Genomic DNA, 16,667 nt, shown 5'->3' on the forward strand with positions numbered 1-16,667 from the left:
TCAGCCTTCAAATGAAAAATGGAGGCCGGGCGCGGTGGCTCACGCCTGTAATCCCAGCATTTTAGGAGGCCAAGGTGTGTGGATCACAAGGTCAGGAGATCGAGACCAACCTGGCTAACACGGTGAAACCCTGTCTCTACTAAAAATACAAAAAAAAAAATTAGCGGGGCGTAGTGGCGGGCGCCTGTAGACCCAGCTACTCAGGAGGCTGAGGGCAGGAGAATGGTGTGAACCCGGGAGGCAGAGCTTGCAATGAGCCGAGATCACGCCACTGCACTCCACCCTGGGTAACAGAGTGAGACTCCATCTCAAAAAAAAAAAAGAAAAAAGAAAAAAGAAAAATGGACTGTTAAAGTCCACGGACATAGGAAACTTGAATCCTTCAAGTTTATAAAGCACTCTATAAACACCACCTGAGGCTACTCTTGAGGTCAGGAGCAGCATCACTATGCTCTTCCTGTGAGAGGATCTTGGGGATCTCCGGCTACCCTACTCCTCACACAATGGCCTGTGATTAGGCATCTCTGTGCAGGTAGCCTTGTAACCTTCAGGCTGAGAAGATATCTTCCCAAAGACCAGACAATGACACTGGTTAATGTGAGCTAAAAAGGAATAAAAGTAGAGTCCAGCTCAACTACTCCACTGAAAACAGACACCAAAACACAGCAGGGATTCCTTACCAAGGGCTTCCAAGCGTTCCATTTGTTCTTCTCTCCATTTACGGATACTTTCAGGCTCTGACTGCAATCGATCCACTTGTGAAATTGCTGCATAACTGTCTGTTGGACCATTACTTTCCTTAACACAAAACACAATTGTGCTATATTAATACCAAAAATTCCTTCCTAAAATGCACTTCACCTGAGTTAGAACCCCTGGTTCTGTTTTTTTTTTTTTTTTTTTTTTGAGACAGAGTTTTCACTCTTGTCGCCGAGGCTGGAGTGCAGTGGCACGATCTCGGCTCACTGCAACCTCCACCTCCCGGGTTCAAGCAATTCTCCTGCCTCAGCCTCCCGAGTAGCTGAGATTACAGGTGCCTGTGCCTGGCCTATGTGGTTGCTTTTTTTTTTTTTTTCTGGGGTGGGGGAAGGGGGGACGGGACAGGGTCTTACTCTGTCACCCAGACTGGAGTGCAGTGGCGCAATCTTGGCCAACTGCAACCTCTACTCCCCGGGTTCAAGCAAATTCTCCTCCTGCCTCAGCCTCCCCAGTAGCTGGGATTACAGGCACATGCCACTACCGCCTGGTTAATTTTTGTATTTTTAGCAGAGACGGGTTTCACTGTGTTGGCCAGGCTGGTCTCGAACTCTTGACCTCAAATGATCCACCCACCCCAGCCTCCCAAAGTGCTGGAATTACAGGCGTGAGCCACCGTGCCGGCCTGTGTTGTTGCTTTTAAGGTAATCCTTTAACATTTTACAAAAGCCGCCATTGTTGTTAGAAACCGGTTCTGCAGTGAGCCGAGGTTGCGGTGGCTCTGGCGGGGTGCAGTGGCTCACGCCTGTAATCCCAGCACTTTGGGAGGCCAAGGCGGGATGGTCACTTGAGCCCAGGAGTTCAAGACCTGCCTGGCCAACATGGCGAAACCCCATCTCTACTAAAAATACAAAAAATTAGCCGGGCGTGGTGGCATGCGCCTGTAATTCCAGCTACTCAGGAGGCTGAAGTGGATGAATCGCTTGAACCCAGAAGGTGGAGGTTGCAATGAGACAAGATCGTGCCACTGCACTCTAGCCTGGGCGACAGTGAGACTGTCTCAAAAAAAAAAAAAAAAAAAAAGACTCAAATAAATGTTAATCTTTACAAAATTATTCCATATGCCACTCACTGAACTAAGGAATATTAATATTACCAGGTTAACCTAATCAGACTATAAACAAAGATGGAAGGAGAATTATTTAAAGTATTAGTATTAACTTACTGCACTTAACACAGTATCATTTGAATGGTGATTTCTTTAGAATAAAGGTGATAACACTAGGGGCAGGTAAATAACATTTTTAAACAGTTCTCTTTTTATCAATGCTACCTCTCTTTAAATCTTTCCACTTTGGTAGATAACACACCAGCCAGTAATACATTCAGGAAAGTCAAAGGACTGGGGTTTCTTTCTAGGTCAGTCAATTAAAATCACAGGAAAGGAAGATTCCCAATCACTATCAATGAACAGAATCAGAGTACTCTGTACCTGGTAGTATTCACCATTCATTACTCCATCAACAGCATCTGCAAGACATAAGATTTTGGTCTATCAATAAAGACTGGTCAAACACTGGGCCAAAGGGTTGTACAGTAGAATACAGCATCATATGCTGTATGAACCTTGAGCTACTAAATGCTATCCCTGTGGTAGGTGCTATATACAACAAATAAAACCAAGATGTGCTTATATACAAATTTCACCAAAATGTGTACACATCTGTCCTTAAGCTCCCAAGTCCAAAAGCTTTTGATTTTATTTTCTGTTTTCTATTTTACAGTGGTAACAAATGGAAGACTAGCAGAAAGAGAACAGTGTTTCTCTATGAAAGTTCTGCAGGAGGGAAAAAAAAAAGTATGGCCTGGAATCACCCATAATGAGCAGAGACCTGCAGCTTCATCTTTGAGACAGTCTTGCTCTGTCGCCCAGGCTGGAGCAAAGTGGCCCAATCATGGCTTACTGTAGCCTCGACCTTTTGGGCTCAAGCAATCCTCCCACCTCAGTCCCCACAGGAGCTGGGATTGCAGGCATGCGCCACCACGCCTGGATAATTTTTCTATTTTTTTGTAGGAAGGGGGTTTCGCCATGCTGCCCAGGCTGCTATCGATTTCCTGGACTCAAGCGATCCACCCGCCTCGGTCTCCCAAAGTACTGGATTACAGGCATGAGCCACCATGCCTGGCCTCTCATATTTTTCTTAATTTTCCTAGTTGACTTTTACTCCTATATGTCAGTACAAAAATGAGTTTCTTATAGTTTGTCAGTGGCCTTTTACCACTTTAAGCCATGTGCCACCTACCTATGTAGTTTTTTAAGCACTTTATAAAGTTTTGGAAATATGAAGTTTATCAAACTAGTGAAAGCATGGGGGAAGCATATTCAATTTCACCTCTGTAATAAATTCCTTGGTGTAGAATTGCTGGGTTACAGCTGGGCGCGGTGGCTCACACCTATAATCCCAGCACTTTGAGAGGCCAAGGTGGGAGGATCACTCGAGGCCAGGAGTTCGAGACCTGCCTGGCCAACATGGTGAAACCCACCTCCATATACTAAAAATACAAAAATTAGCCAGGGTGGTGGCACGAGCCTGTAATCCCAGCTACTCAGGAGGCTGAAAGAGGAGAATTGCTTGAACTCGGGAGGTAGAGGTTGCAGTGAGCCAAGATCGCGCCACTGCACTCCATCCTGGGTGACAGAGCGAGACTCCATCTCAAAAAATAAAAAAAATAAAAAAATAAAAAACAAAGAAAAAAAAGGAATTGCTGGATCACAGGATATGTATTTTATTTTATTTTTTTTTTGAGAGAGAGTCTTGCTCTGTTGCCCAGGCTAGAGTACAGTGGTGCAATCTTGGCTCACTGCAACCTCTACCTCCTGGGTTGTTCAAGTGATTCTCTTGCCTCAGCCTCCTGAGTAGCTGGGACTACAGGCGTGAGCTATCATGCCCACCTAATTTTTTTTGTAGTTTTAGTAGAGACGGGGGTTTCACCACGTTGGCCAGGATGGTCTTGAACTCCTGACCTCAGACGATCCACCCACCTCAGCCTCCCAAAGTGCTGGGATTACAGGCATAAGCCACTGCGCCCAGCCAGGATATGTATTTTTTTATTTTTTTTGAGACGGAGTCTCACGCTGTTGCCCAGGCTAGAGTACACTGGCGCGATCTCGGCTCGCTGCAACCTCCGCCTCCCAGGTTCAAGTGATTCTCCTGCCTCAGCCTCCCGAATAGCTGGGATTACAGGCACATGCCACCATGCCCGGCTAATTTTTGTATTTTTTAGTAGAGACGAGGTTTCACTATGTTGGTCAGGCTGGTCTCAAACTCCTGACCTCAGGTGATCCGCCCACTTCAGCCTCCGAAAGTGCTGGGATTTCAGGCGTGAGCCACCGCACCTGGCCCAGGATATGTATTTTAAAGACTTCTAAAACTCTACCCACTTGTTCCTATTAGTCTACCAGTTTATATTACTACTAGCAGCACAAGTGCCCCATTTCTTAGACCTTCCCTGATACTAGGGACTGTGCTTGATCATGTTTTAAAACTTTTGCTAATTTGATAATGGAAAAAAAAAAAATTCATGGTGGCTTTGTTGTGCCAATCTTATTTCCAGTGAGGTAATCACATACCCGACACCTGATTTTCTTCTTTACTGAATTTTCTGAGTTTGCCTATTTTCCTGCTATTTTTTGATCTCTAAGTATTTGCTCTCTAATAGTCAAATATTTTCCCTAGTTTCTCTTTTGATTTGGTTTATGGTATTTAACACTTGGAACAACTTAATTTGTGTATGTAGACATGATCGACTTTTTCTTTATGATTTCTGTATCTGCTTTTATGCTGAAGGCCTTTCCTATTATGAGATAGACAAATACTCACTTTTCTTCTTTTACTTTTTAAATGTCTCTCTTTAATCCACCTGGAATTTATTTTTGTGTAAGACAGAAGAGTGAGATAGTTTTAAATCCTAGATCCTACAATGGCTAGTCTGGCCAGGCCTACATTATGGTTAATATAGTACAATTGACGTAACAACTATCCACTAATATAGTCCAGCCCTGGGCTGGAATATGAGAGACTTTGATCACTACTCCATATACAAAACAAGAAGCAATCCTCATCCCACATCTCCTTAAAAATCACATGCTGTCTGAAGGCTCCTCCAGACCCACTGGCATCTGCTTTCCTCTTTATTAGTTACTGTATTACTGCACTAACATTCTTACAAGAATCAACTGGCTCAAGCCAAGGGATCGTCTGTTGCTGTGGAAACATGCAGAAAGGACATGTAGGGCCTTGACTTACTACAACAACTAAACTAAGCAACACGATGCTTCAGAAGGAAACTTTCTAGGGCCTTTCAGGAACTCCAGACAGAAAAAGGGCCAGTTTTCAAAAGTGAAAGACTGTCCCAAACCCACTTTCAACTTTCCACATTCCAGAAACATTTGAAGTCAAGCAGACCTACGTTTGAAGCTGCACTTGAGCCATTTATTACCTTGCTACCTTAGGGACACTGCTCAACTTCCACACTGATCCATTCTCATCTGAAATATGACACTACCACTTAACCTGTGGAGCTACTGCTGGGATCTGAAAGTGTACCTGGTATACAGCAAATGTGCAGTACAATTAACTATCATGCATGAGATTTCCCTAAACTTCCCTCCACCACTGCTACCAATAAAATTACTTCTCCAGAAAGCTTCCCTTTAATTCATCCATGTCTCTTTCTTCTCCTACAAGAAATCACTTGTCACCGGGTGCAGTGGTTCACGCCTGTAATTCCAGCACTTTGGGAGGCCAAGGCGGGTGGCTCACCTGAGGTCAGGAGTTTCAGACCAGTCTGGCCAACATGGTGAAACCCCGTCTCTACTAAAAATACAAAAAGTTAGCTGTGCATGGTGGTGGGCGCCTGTAATCCCAGCTACTCGGGAGGCTGAGGCAGGATAACTGCTTGAACCCAGGAGGCGGAGGTTGCAGTGAACCGAGATCGCACCACTGCACTCCAGCCTGGGTGACAGAGCGACTGCCTCAAAAACAACAAAACACCATAATAGTGCCTTACTGCTGTACTCTCTGTGGCTTGTCTCTCCTGTTCTCTTCCCCGACTCAGCCCTCATGATTGAGAGCTTTTCAACAGCTCCACTTGTGCTGCCTCCTTCATGACCACCTGTTCTTCCTCAATATCCCCCACAGCTGGTTACCTCAATATCACTTCACCCAGCTGGTTTCTTCCTGCCTCTAAACCTACGTCTCTTTTCTGGATCTCTTAACAACCAAAGGAGTCATCCAAGGCTTAGCCCTAACCCCTCTGGTTTTTGCCTGTGCCCATCCTCCATAGACGCTTTCCGCAAGGCTGGGGCCAGTTTATTTTCCTCTCATCAATCTGTCATAGCTGACTGCCTATATATCTCTGTATAATACATCAGAAAGAGAGCTCCCGCCTAAAACCTCTCAATTTACTCAGTACACTTCAAAGCCTAAAGGCCTTGTAACTCCTTTCTCCCACTAATAGTAGCTGGAATTCACTAGATACTTATATATATAACTGTAAGCACTTTATAGACACTCTTTAATGTAATCCTAAAGACGCCACATAGCATTATAAATTATATTATGCAACTTTTACAAAGGAGAAAACTGAGGCCGGGCAGTGGTGGTAGTTATATACATTGTCTGAGATCACAAAGCTAAACTCACACTCAAGCAGTTTAGGAAAGCATAGAATCTTAACCACTAGAGCATATCTTTAAAAAAAAAAAAAAGAAGGAAAAAGAAAACTAAGAGAGAAAAAGTGTCCAATCAGTTCTCTAAACTCCAAAGGAAATGCTGACCACTGCATATTACCAACTTCAATTACACTGTCAGGAATCTGGCTTTAAGTCACCAAATGCTTAGTTCACTAAGAAAGTCCCTCATAGGAACTAAGTCAGCAACCATTTCTTTCCTTCCCTTTGCTGAAGGCTTGATGCACAAAGGACCGAGTATCCAACTCTATTCTCTCCCTTTTACCTTCCCTAACTGCCCGTCACCAAGATCTGTCAGTTCTACATAGGACCCTTGGATCTGACATTTTTGCCCATTTCTTTGTCAAACGTGAGCATCTACTACATGTCAGACACACTGCTAGGCAGTGGAGATAAAACAGTAAGGGTAACACTGTCCTTGAATCAGGACAATCTTCCAACTACAGATCTTGGGTTCTGCTTCTCCCAAATCTGTTCCACCTGGGACAGCCACAGCTGCCTGTCTCTTATCGCACCACACCCCTGCTAAAACAACTAAACACTGCAACAGAATGTGGTATATTCTAAGAGTGGGTAGACTTGGGGCTCAGCTATTAACTCGTGCTTTTTTAAGCAAGTCATTTCTCTCTAGGATTGCTTCTCTTCTATTAAATGAGGAAGGTAAACTAAGGGTCTAAGAAGTCAATTTTAAAATTCTCAGACAAATGTTAGAGACCACCCAATGAAAATATCTCCTAATCACTTAAGGCCAACTTCATCTCGCAATCACAGCCTAGTTTAGTCCAACCTACCCGCTATAAAGTTGTATATTCGGGCATATTACATGTTCCCACTAAGTTCTTACTGGGGGACTGATTTGCTTAAGGAAGCAACATGGTGCAGTCAAAAACTCAAGAGGCTGCAAACTAGCAGCACACCCACCAACCCATCCATCAAAAGGTTCCGCCTGGCTGGCACAGTAACTTGAGACTGCTGGATCTGAATGCCTTTACACAGAGCACTACTATAGTGCAGCAAAGCCTCAGTCTCCAACACTTCTACTGTCTCATGTCAAGCCAGCTTCTCTCGTATATGTTACCTACCTGGCTCCTTAAGGTTTGAATTTAGGGTAGACACTACTCCTATATGCCCCAGTAGTGCCCTATTCTCCCTTAGTTGGAATTTTTTAAGTGAATGAAAAGCCGTATTTCATTTCTTCTAGCTAAATTTCCTACTTCTTTGTATTATTAAATAGGTCTTTTCCACTCATGATCCTAAGCATCACACACAGGTTAAGGCATCCAAAGGTCAAACTGCCATCCTACCTGCCCCATTTTTACTTGAGTTTGGCTGAGAACATTCTCTATTCACCTCTTCATCCCTCCCTGATTGGTTTAGGCTAATCTTGGGTTCTGCTTAGGCAATATTGCCTACCAAAGCTGTTCCCAGAGGAAGAGCTCCAGAAGTCCTAGCTGTAAATCAGTCGCTCAACGACAGCAAACTCCTACCGCGCTTGGCAGTTCTTTCTCCAGACCTAGATCATCTTTCGAGTTCCCTACTCCCTCCTTCCTCCTCGTAATCCAACACTCTGTACACCTTAAGTGCTTAAATGCTGAACTGCATTGCTACTTTTGTTTGTATCTCTCAAAAACGATATTTCCATTCTTATTTTTTTCTGCCCTCCTTTTCTAATAACTGGAGTTCTGTGCTCGGCTCAGACTTGCTTATAAGTCTGGAAAAACTGCGCCAATGCGGTTGCTTCAGAGACCGGACTAAAGGCACAGCAAATGCTTAATGAAAAGTTGCTGAATTGAACGGGCTTCTTCCGGCTCCGGAGCCTGCCACCCTACACTTGCTTTCTCGCTCCGCCCGCGCCCAGAAGCACTCAAACATGCTGAGAACCGAACAGGCTTCTCGAGCCTAGGTTTCTGAATGTCTGGGCCAGGGTCTCGTTTCCTGTTTGCACTGCTCCCTAACCTCCTAATTCAGCAAGGAGCACGAGTCACACAGAAGCTCTCGGACCCACTGTGGACCGAGTTTCCAGACACGTCCTCTCGCCCCAAACGCGCCCGCACTCTCACCCGGACCCCCCGGCGGCTCGCCGTGCGGCTGGGGCCCGGGGGTGCCGCCGTCCAGGATGGCGAAGGCCTCGTCGTTCTCGATGCCCGCAATCTCGCTCTCTTGCTGCGCCAAGAAGGCCGCGGCAGGGTCTTCTTCGCCGGCGCCGGCCAATCCGTTCCCCAGCGCGGGACCGCCAGGGGCGCCGGCAGGGGCGCCGAACGGATCCAGCTCAGCCATGGCGGGCAACTGAACGGCACGGACACCAACGGTGAGAGAAAAAACAACCGACCCACCGACACCACGCCCGGCAGCCACCGCTGTGGTGCCGACTGGGAGAGGAGGACAAGCGCCAGGAGGGAGACGGGTAAAGCGGAAGCCCTACCCGTGTATCCGGTCGGTCTAGGCGGTGTTGCAGAGCCGAAAAGGGAACAACCAATCAGAGGACAACAATGGTTCAGGAGCTACCCAATCAGCAAGTGGAGGGGCGGGCCCCCTAAAACAACTCGTGACTGGGGTAGGGCGGGAGGTGAGGGAGGTGAGCTGCGCGGGCCCCGGGAGGCGGAAGTGCTGCCTGACAGGGAGCGTCCTACCCACCCCGTCTGCTGGAGCTGGACTGACCAGGGACGGCCACCCCTGAGGGGACTCTAGTGCTGCACTGGGAGGTGAGGTGAAGTTAGGGCGGCGACGATTGGCCGATTACTGAAGAGGCATGCCACTTAGGCTTTCTGAACCTCAGTTTCCTCATTCGTAAAATAGAAACAAGAATCCTGCTCTTGCGCCCCCTCCCGGGATTATTAGAAGATTGAATCCTAAAAAAGAAGAAGAAGAAGAAGAAGAAGATTGAATCCTTTTATGGATTTGAGGGTCCCTGGCTTTATAAATTTAAAATATTTAATTCTTTCAGCCAGCCTGGATTATTTGCTCCCTTAGAGCCCATAGATTTACTGTAATTGATTCAGTCCACTCCGATTTTTCTCGCCCATAAGTATTTTTATTTAAAAATGAATATATCTTATCTTCTTCAACGAAGCACTTTTGCAGCCATTACGTCTTTTCGGAGCTAGACAGAAGTTACTAAACCTGGAAAATTCCTTAAGGATCACTTGCTTCAAAGGGAGACACGGTGGCCCTGCTGTTCAAGGGGCGTCAGTGACCCAGAGAGTCAGTGACCAAGAGGAAACGCCTGTCTCCTGGGGACTTCCAAGATACTAGCTACAGTCTCTTATATTTACACCTTTCCTCCCTAAGGACAGCAGGAAAAAGAAAGTTCCGTGTTTCTTTTTAAATCAGGGAGATGTTAATAGCTACATGGCTCATTTTGTCTACACCACAGAAATAACAGTGGTTCCAGTTAATCATGCTCATGTTGAGGGGGAGTGCTTATGCAGGGGCCACCAGAAGACCCCTCTCCTTCACTACCACCACCACCACCCTAAGAAATGAAGAGCCAAAAAAAGAAACCAAAAAACCAGAGGTCAACAAGAAGCTTCCAGAGGTAGTCAGCAGGGGACAAGAAAGTGTTTTTATAAAAAACGCACATATCTTTGATGACAAAAAAAAAAGGGATAGCTATGAAGGAAAAATGAAGCAAATAAAAATTATTTAAAGCATATATTTACTTAAAGCATAATTTTAAAGTCATTTAAAGTATGAATCTTAGGAAAGTGTTGAAGAAAAACATTTAAGAAAGTTAAAATGTTAGGGTCTGCAATTGATTCTGTTTCCCCTTGTCTGTTGTTTTATGCTCATCCCTAACATACATTGGCAACAGTGCATGAAGTATTTTCACATTAGCCTTGACATAGTCTCATGAGGAAAAGAGGGGCAGGGACTACTATGAGAGAGCCCAAGGAAGACAACTTTTAGTTGCTCACAACAGTAGTAGCTCCGGAACAGACAGCATTCTTTCTGGGGAAATGCATGACTTTGGGAGAAACTCTCCTGTGATTCCCTTGCTAGAGGAGGCATTACATATTATGCAAAAGCAACAAACAAGTATACACTCAAAATTGGAGGAATAGCTGATGTGTTTACGGATGATTTCACAGAGGTGGCTTGGAGCTCAGTTTTGAAATATGGGGAACATTTAGAAGAGTCAATAATGAGGGTCTAATGTTAGTGTCATGTAAAAGTTCAGAGGTGGGAAAATGTTTAGCATGTTTTGGGGACAGTGAGTAAATTAGTTGGAGTCTGAAGAGCTCAGCAAGATGAATAATTGAAGGAAAATCTGGGGACAGATTCCGGAGCCCTGAAAGCAGTCCATGTTAAGGAATCTTAATGGCAATAAGGAACCATAGAAGGTTTCAGATAAAGGAATGTTTTGATCAACTGCTGCTTAGGAGGTTAATCGGGTCCCTGGGTGCAGGATGGATGGGGCAGAGGCTGTGGGCAGAGATGTCAGGAGTGACATGATGAAGGTCTGGGCAGGGCAGAGGTATGGAGCTGAGTGGGGAGCGTTGATGGAAAAGCGGGTCCCAGTAGGGAAGTGACTAACTTGGTGACCGACCAGAGGTACGGGCTGGGAAAAAGGCAAGGGGAAAGGATGGGGTCATAAATCATGAATCTGTGAAATTGCCAGAACCATTAGTTTGAGGGCTTTGGAGGAGCTCAGGTGATTGCTGGGAGACAGAAGATTTAGAAGATGTCCAGGAACTAGAAGTGTGTAGCCTGCCATGATCCCTGGTGGACTGAACAAAGGTGGGTGGGCAATGGGAATAAAAGACGAGACAAAAGAGTATATTTGGAAGAAGGGGTCAGGGGGCACTTTGCCTCTAGTGGATAAGGGCCCTGAGTTTTACACATCCCTCCGTATTTCTTAGGCAAAAGAGAGCGAGAAAGGGGGGGTGATTGTCGGTAATTGTCAGTTAGAGGTTTGGTTCACAGCAGGCTTGCGAGACTGCATCTTTTGAACAATAGGCGCTAGATTTCTTAGATAACTTCAAGGAGCCCTGCACCAAGGAGTGATGTCCATCAGCAAACCTTTTGGTGGCAGGTGCAGTGTGTTTGCTCACATCCTACATTCATGATAAACAGTTTGCTGTTTGATCATATAGCCTCCAGTGGAATGCTGAGTTGGTCACGATCCCTTTGGCCTTTTCGGCTCCCAACGGAAGTGTGTATAGGAGAGAGTGGGACCACAGATGGAGACTAGAGAGGGAAGGACTGTGGCCTAAATCTTGGAGGATGGCTATATGTGAAGGAGGTAGAGGGGTGGGTCAGAGAGATTGGAGAGGGTTCAGTTAGAGCTGGGTGATGGAAGTCAAGGAGAGTTTGCAGAAGGAAGGAGTGACTAGCAGAAAGGTGAAGAATGAGAGCTGAGCAGATCTCTTGGCCATCAAGTTCCCTGGTCACCTTGGTGAGAGAGATGTCAGTGAATGCCAGGAGTGGAAATCAGTTTGCACTAGGTTGAGGGATGGAAGCATAGTGGACATCTGTTGGTTCTGCCTGCCTACATCTAATTCCCTTTGTTCTGATACCAGCACTCCAATATTCCTTTGGGGAACCATTCTTCCTCATTTTCAGTTTTGTGGTTTGGATTGAGTGGACCACCCCCATGTGACCCAGGCCTGGCCAATTAGAACATCCCATTCCCTGCCCAAATGATTGGGAATGGACAAGTGAGTCAAACCAGGCTCATGAGGCTCAATTCCAGGACTGTTACTAGAATCTTAGGGAAAGAGCTAACTCTTTCTGCTGGAGCTGACAAGCAGGCAAAGTGTAAGCTTAGAGCTTCTTGTGGTCATCTTGTCATCAAGAGGAGAGATTGAGAATGAGAATGAGGTCAACATGGAGGAATGCAGAGAGTGAGAAAGACAACTTCCTGTTGGTATCATTGAGGACCTGGATTCAGCCATGCTTGAAGTGAAAGATCTACTTCTGTACTTTTTGGCTCTGTGAACAAATAAATTCTATTTTTTTTCCCCTTAAGACAATTTTGAGTTGTGTTTCTGTCATAAAGAATTCTGCCTAATCCAGGCCAGGCACAGTGGCTCACGCCTATAATCCCAGCACTTTGGGAGGCCAAGGTGGGTGGACCATTTGAGGTCAGGAGTTCGAGACCAGCTTGGACAACATTGTGAGACCCCGTCTCCACTAAAAATACAAAAATTAGCCAGGCATGGTAGTGTGCACCTGTAATTCCAGCTACTCAGGAGGCTGAGGTAGGAGAATCGCTTGAACCCAGGAGGCGGAGGTTGCAGTGAGCCGAGATCACGCTGCTGCACTCCAGCCTGGGCAACAGTGTGAGACTCTGTCTCAAAAAAAAAAAAGAATTTTGCCTAATATAGAATGAGAAGTGAGGGCAAATTTAAATGTAGAAGACATTAGAAAACTTTGCAGCCGGGCACCGTGGCTCACACCTGTAATCCCAACACTTTGGGAGGCCGAGGAGGGTGGATCATCTGAGGTCAGGGGTTCGAGACCAGCCTGACCAACATAAAGAAACCCCGTCTCTACTAAAAATACAAAATTAGCTGGGCATGGTGGCACATGCCTGTAATCCCAGCTAACTCGGGAGGCTGAGGCAGGAGAATCACTTGAACCCAGGAGGCGGAGGTTTGCGGTGAGCCGAGATCACGCCATTGCACTCCAGTCTGGGCAACAAGAGTGAAACTCCGTCTCAAAAAAAAAAAAAAAAAAAAAAAAAAAAAGGTTTGCAATGAGGGCCGGGCATGGTAGCTCATGCCTATAATTCCAGCACTTTGGGAGGCTGAGGCAGGCAGATCACTTGAGGCCAGGAGTTTAAGATCAGCCTGGCCAACATGGCAAAAACTCACCTCTACTAAAAATATAAAAATTAGCCGGACATGGTGGCATGTGCCTGTAGTCCCGGCTATTGGAGAGGCTGAGGCATGAGAATTGCTTGAACCTGGGAGGTAGAGGTTGCAGTGAGCTGAGATCATCCCACTGCACTCCTGCCTGGGTACAGAGTGAGACTCCATCTCAAAAAAAAAAAAAAAAAAAGGAAAGGGGAAAGGAGGAAAGGAGGGACAGCTGTGGCTAGAGAGGGCTCTAAGGTTGGGGTGATGTTTAGGTAGGAGAGACTTGAATGCTTGAATACATTTGTATGCCGAAGATAGAGGTTGAAGTCATAGAAGAAGGAGAGGTGGTGGAAAGGATGGGCTAAGGAGGGAGGATTTTAGAGGCAGAGACAAGGCTGAGGACAACTCTGAGGGACTCAATTGCTCCAGTAAAGTGAGAACCAGTAGAAAAGAGAGGAGAGGTTTAGAACCACCAAGGGGAAACTCAATAGATGATGGCCAAGAAAGACCTAGAAGGACTGTATTGTTCTAGTCAGAGTTCTCCAGAGAAACAGAATCAATAGAAGATGCATAATATGTATACATGTATATATATCCATATGCTGGGGAACAAAATACCATGGATTGGGTGGCTTAAACAGCAGAAATTAATTTTCTCACTGTACTAGAGGTTAGAAGTTCAAGATTAAGGTTCCAGCTGATTTGGTTCTAGTGAGGGCTCTCTTCTTGGTTTGCAGATGGCCACCTTCACTCTGTCCTCACATGGCCTTTTCTCTTATGTCTCTTATAAGGGCACTAATCATATCGGATCAAGGCTCTACCCCATATTACCTCATTTAACTTAATTAGTTCCTTAGAGGCCTCTACTCCAAATATAGCCACACTTGGGGTTAGGGCTTCAACATGAAGTTCTGAGGGGACACAAATACATAGTCCATAGTAATGTGTATATCTCTGTGAATGTGTATATATACATGTATAATACATATATACATGTATGTATATGCATATACATGCACGCACACACATATACATATATGTATACATGTGCATATGCACACACATGCATACATACATGCATATATGTGCATGCATGTATATACATATGTATATGTGCATACACGTCTATATACACATGCATGTACATGCATGCATGCATATACATGCATACATACGTGTATGTGTGCATTCATACATATATACACGTATGCATGCATGCATACATATATACACATGTATACATACATGCATATACACATACACACATATGTATATATACATGCACATACACATATGTATATATACATACACATGCATACACGTATGTATATACATACACATACGTACACATATGTATCTATACATACACATAGGTACATATATGTATATATACATACATAGAGACTGAGAGTGAGACAGATAAAGAGGGGCACAGACACAGAGATTTGTTTCAAGGAATTGACTCACATGATTGTGGAGCCTGGCAAGTCCAGAATCTGCAGGGTAGGCCAGCAGGCTGAAGTCCCAGGAAAGAGTCGATGTTGCAGTTCAAGTCTGAAAGCAGTCATCTGGCAGAATTCATTCTTTTACAGGGAAGTCAGTCTTTTTTTTTTTTTCTTTCTTTTTTTAAATTAAAGTCTTTGGCTGGGTGTGGTGGCTCACACCTGTAATCCCAGCACTTTGGGAGGCCGAGGTGGGTGGATCACCTGAGGTCAGGAGTTTGAGGCCAGCCTGGAAACATGGGGAAACCATGTCTCTACTAAAAATACAAAAATTAGCCAAGCATGATGGTGGGCACCTGTGATCCCAGCGACTTGAGAGGCTGAGGCTCAAGAATCGCTTGAACCCAGGAGGCGGAGTTTCAGTGAGCCGAGATCACACTATTGTGACAGAGTGAGACTCCGTCTCAAAAGAAAAAAAAAAGCCTTTGACTGATTGGATGAGTCCCGCTTACATTACAGAGGAAGAACTGCTTTACTCAGAGTTTACTGATTTAAATGTTAATCTGAAAAAAAACTTCAGCCAGACGTGGTGGTTCACGCCTGTAATCCCAGCACTTTGGGAGGCTGAGGCGGGCAGATCACTTGAGGTCAGGAGTTCGAGACCAGCCTGATCAATATGGTGAAATCTGTCTCTACTAAAAATACAAAAGTTAGTTGGGCGTGGTGGTGGGCCCCTATAATCCCAGCTGCTTGGGAGGCTGAGGCAGGAGAATCGCTTGAACCTGGGAAGCAGAGGTTGCAGTGAGCCGAGACCATGCCATTGCACTCCAGCTTGGGCAACAAGAACCAAAGTCTGTCTCAAAAAAAAATTAGCCAGGCATGGTGGTGAATGCCTGTAATCCCAGCTACTCAGGAGGCTGAGGCAGGGAGAAATGCTTGAACCCGGGAGGTGGAGGTTGCAGTGAGCCGAGATCGTGCCACTGCACTCCAGCCTGGGCAACAGAGCGAGAGTCCGTCTCATAAATAAATAAATAAATAAATAAATAAAACAAACAAACTTCATAGGAACATCTAGAATAATGTTTAAAATTTTTAAATTTTTGGCCAGCTGCGGTGGCCCATGCCTGTAATCCCAGCACTTTGGGAGGCCGAGGCAGGTGGATCACGTGACGTCAGGAGTTCGAGACCAGCCTAACCAATATGGTGAAACCCCGTCTCTACTAAAAACACAAAAATTAGCTGGGCATGGTGATGTGCACCTGTAGTCCCAGCTACTTAGGAGGCTAAGGCAGGAGAATCGCTTGAACCTGGGAGGCGGGGGTTGAAGTGAGCTGAGATCACACCACTACACTCCAGCCTGAGCAATAGAGCGAGATTCTGTCTCAAAAGTAAAAATAAATAAGTAAAATTTTTAAATTTTTTGTTTTAATTTATTTGTATTTATTTATCTATTTATTATTATTATTATTATATTTTTTTGAGACAGAGTCTCGCTTTGTCACCCAGGCTGGAGTGCAGTGGTGTGATCTGGGCTTACTGCCAGCTCTGCCTCCTGTGTTCAGCCATTCTCCCACCTCAGCCTCCCGAGTAGCTGGGATTACAGGCGCCTGCCACCACGCCCGGCTAATTTTGTTTTTGTATTTTTAGTAGAGACGGGGTTTCACCGTGTTAGCCAGGATGGTCTCGATCTCCTGACCTCGTGATCCGCCCGCCTCGGCCTCCCAAAGTGCTGGGATTACAGGCATGAGCCACCGCGCCTGGCCTGTATTTATTTTTAATTTTTGTGAGTACATACTAGATGTGCTTATTTATGGGTACAGGAGATGTTTTGATACAGGCATGCAATACATACTAATCACATCAGGGTAAATGGGGTATCCATCCCCACAAGCATTTATCCTTTGTGTTATAAACAATCCAGTTATACTGTTTTTTTTTTTTTTTTTTTTGAGACGGAGTCTCGCTCTGTCGCCCAGG

The 16,667-nt window shown here is 45.3% G+C and overlaps 1 protein-coding gene across 9 annotated transcripts in view; it reads right to left on the reverse strand.

Annotated features, from left to right (window-relative positions):
- CLTA (clathrin light chain A) overlaps window positions 1–8,926 on the reverse strand; it is a 113,616-nt gene extending 104,690 nt beyond the window's left edge. For 7 of the 9 annotated variants that reach the window (XR_010148937.1, XR_008537027.2, XR_010148938.1 and 4 more), the window contains exons 1-3: window positions 8,509–8,889; window positions 2,189–2,226; window positions 681–798 (exon numbers count right to left, since the gene is read on the reverse strand). Coding sequence is in view for 6 of the 9 variants with exons in the window: in XM_063788601.1 (XP_063644671.1) it covers window positions 681–798; window positions 2,189–2,226; window positions 8,509–8,725 (373 nt within the window). In the remaining 3 variants the exon portion in view is untranslated. Of the gene's footprint in view, window positions 1–680; window positions 799–2,188; window positions 2,227–8,508 lie in introns of all 9 variants that reach the window. The other 2 variants (XM_003312077.7, XM_054658036.1) reach the window with 2 other exon arrangements.
- Between the last annotated feature and the right edge of the window lie 7,741 nt (window positions 8,927–16,667).

Source organism: Pan troglodytes, chromosome 11 (genome assembly GCF_028858775.2).
Source record: "Pan troglodytes isolate AG18354 chromosome 11, NHGRI_mPanTro3-v2.0_pri, whole genome shotgun sequence".
Taxonomy (NCBI): Eukaryota; Metazoa; Chordata; class Mammalia; order Primates; family Hominidae; genus Pan; species Pan troglodytes.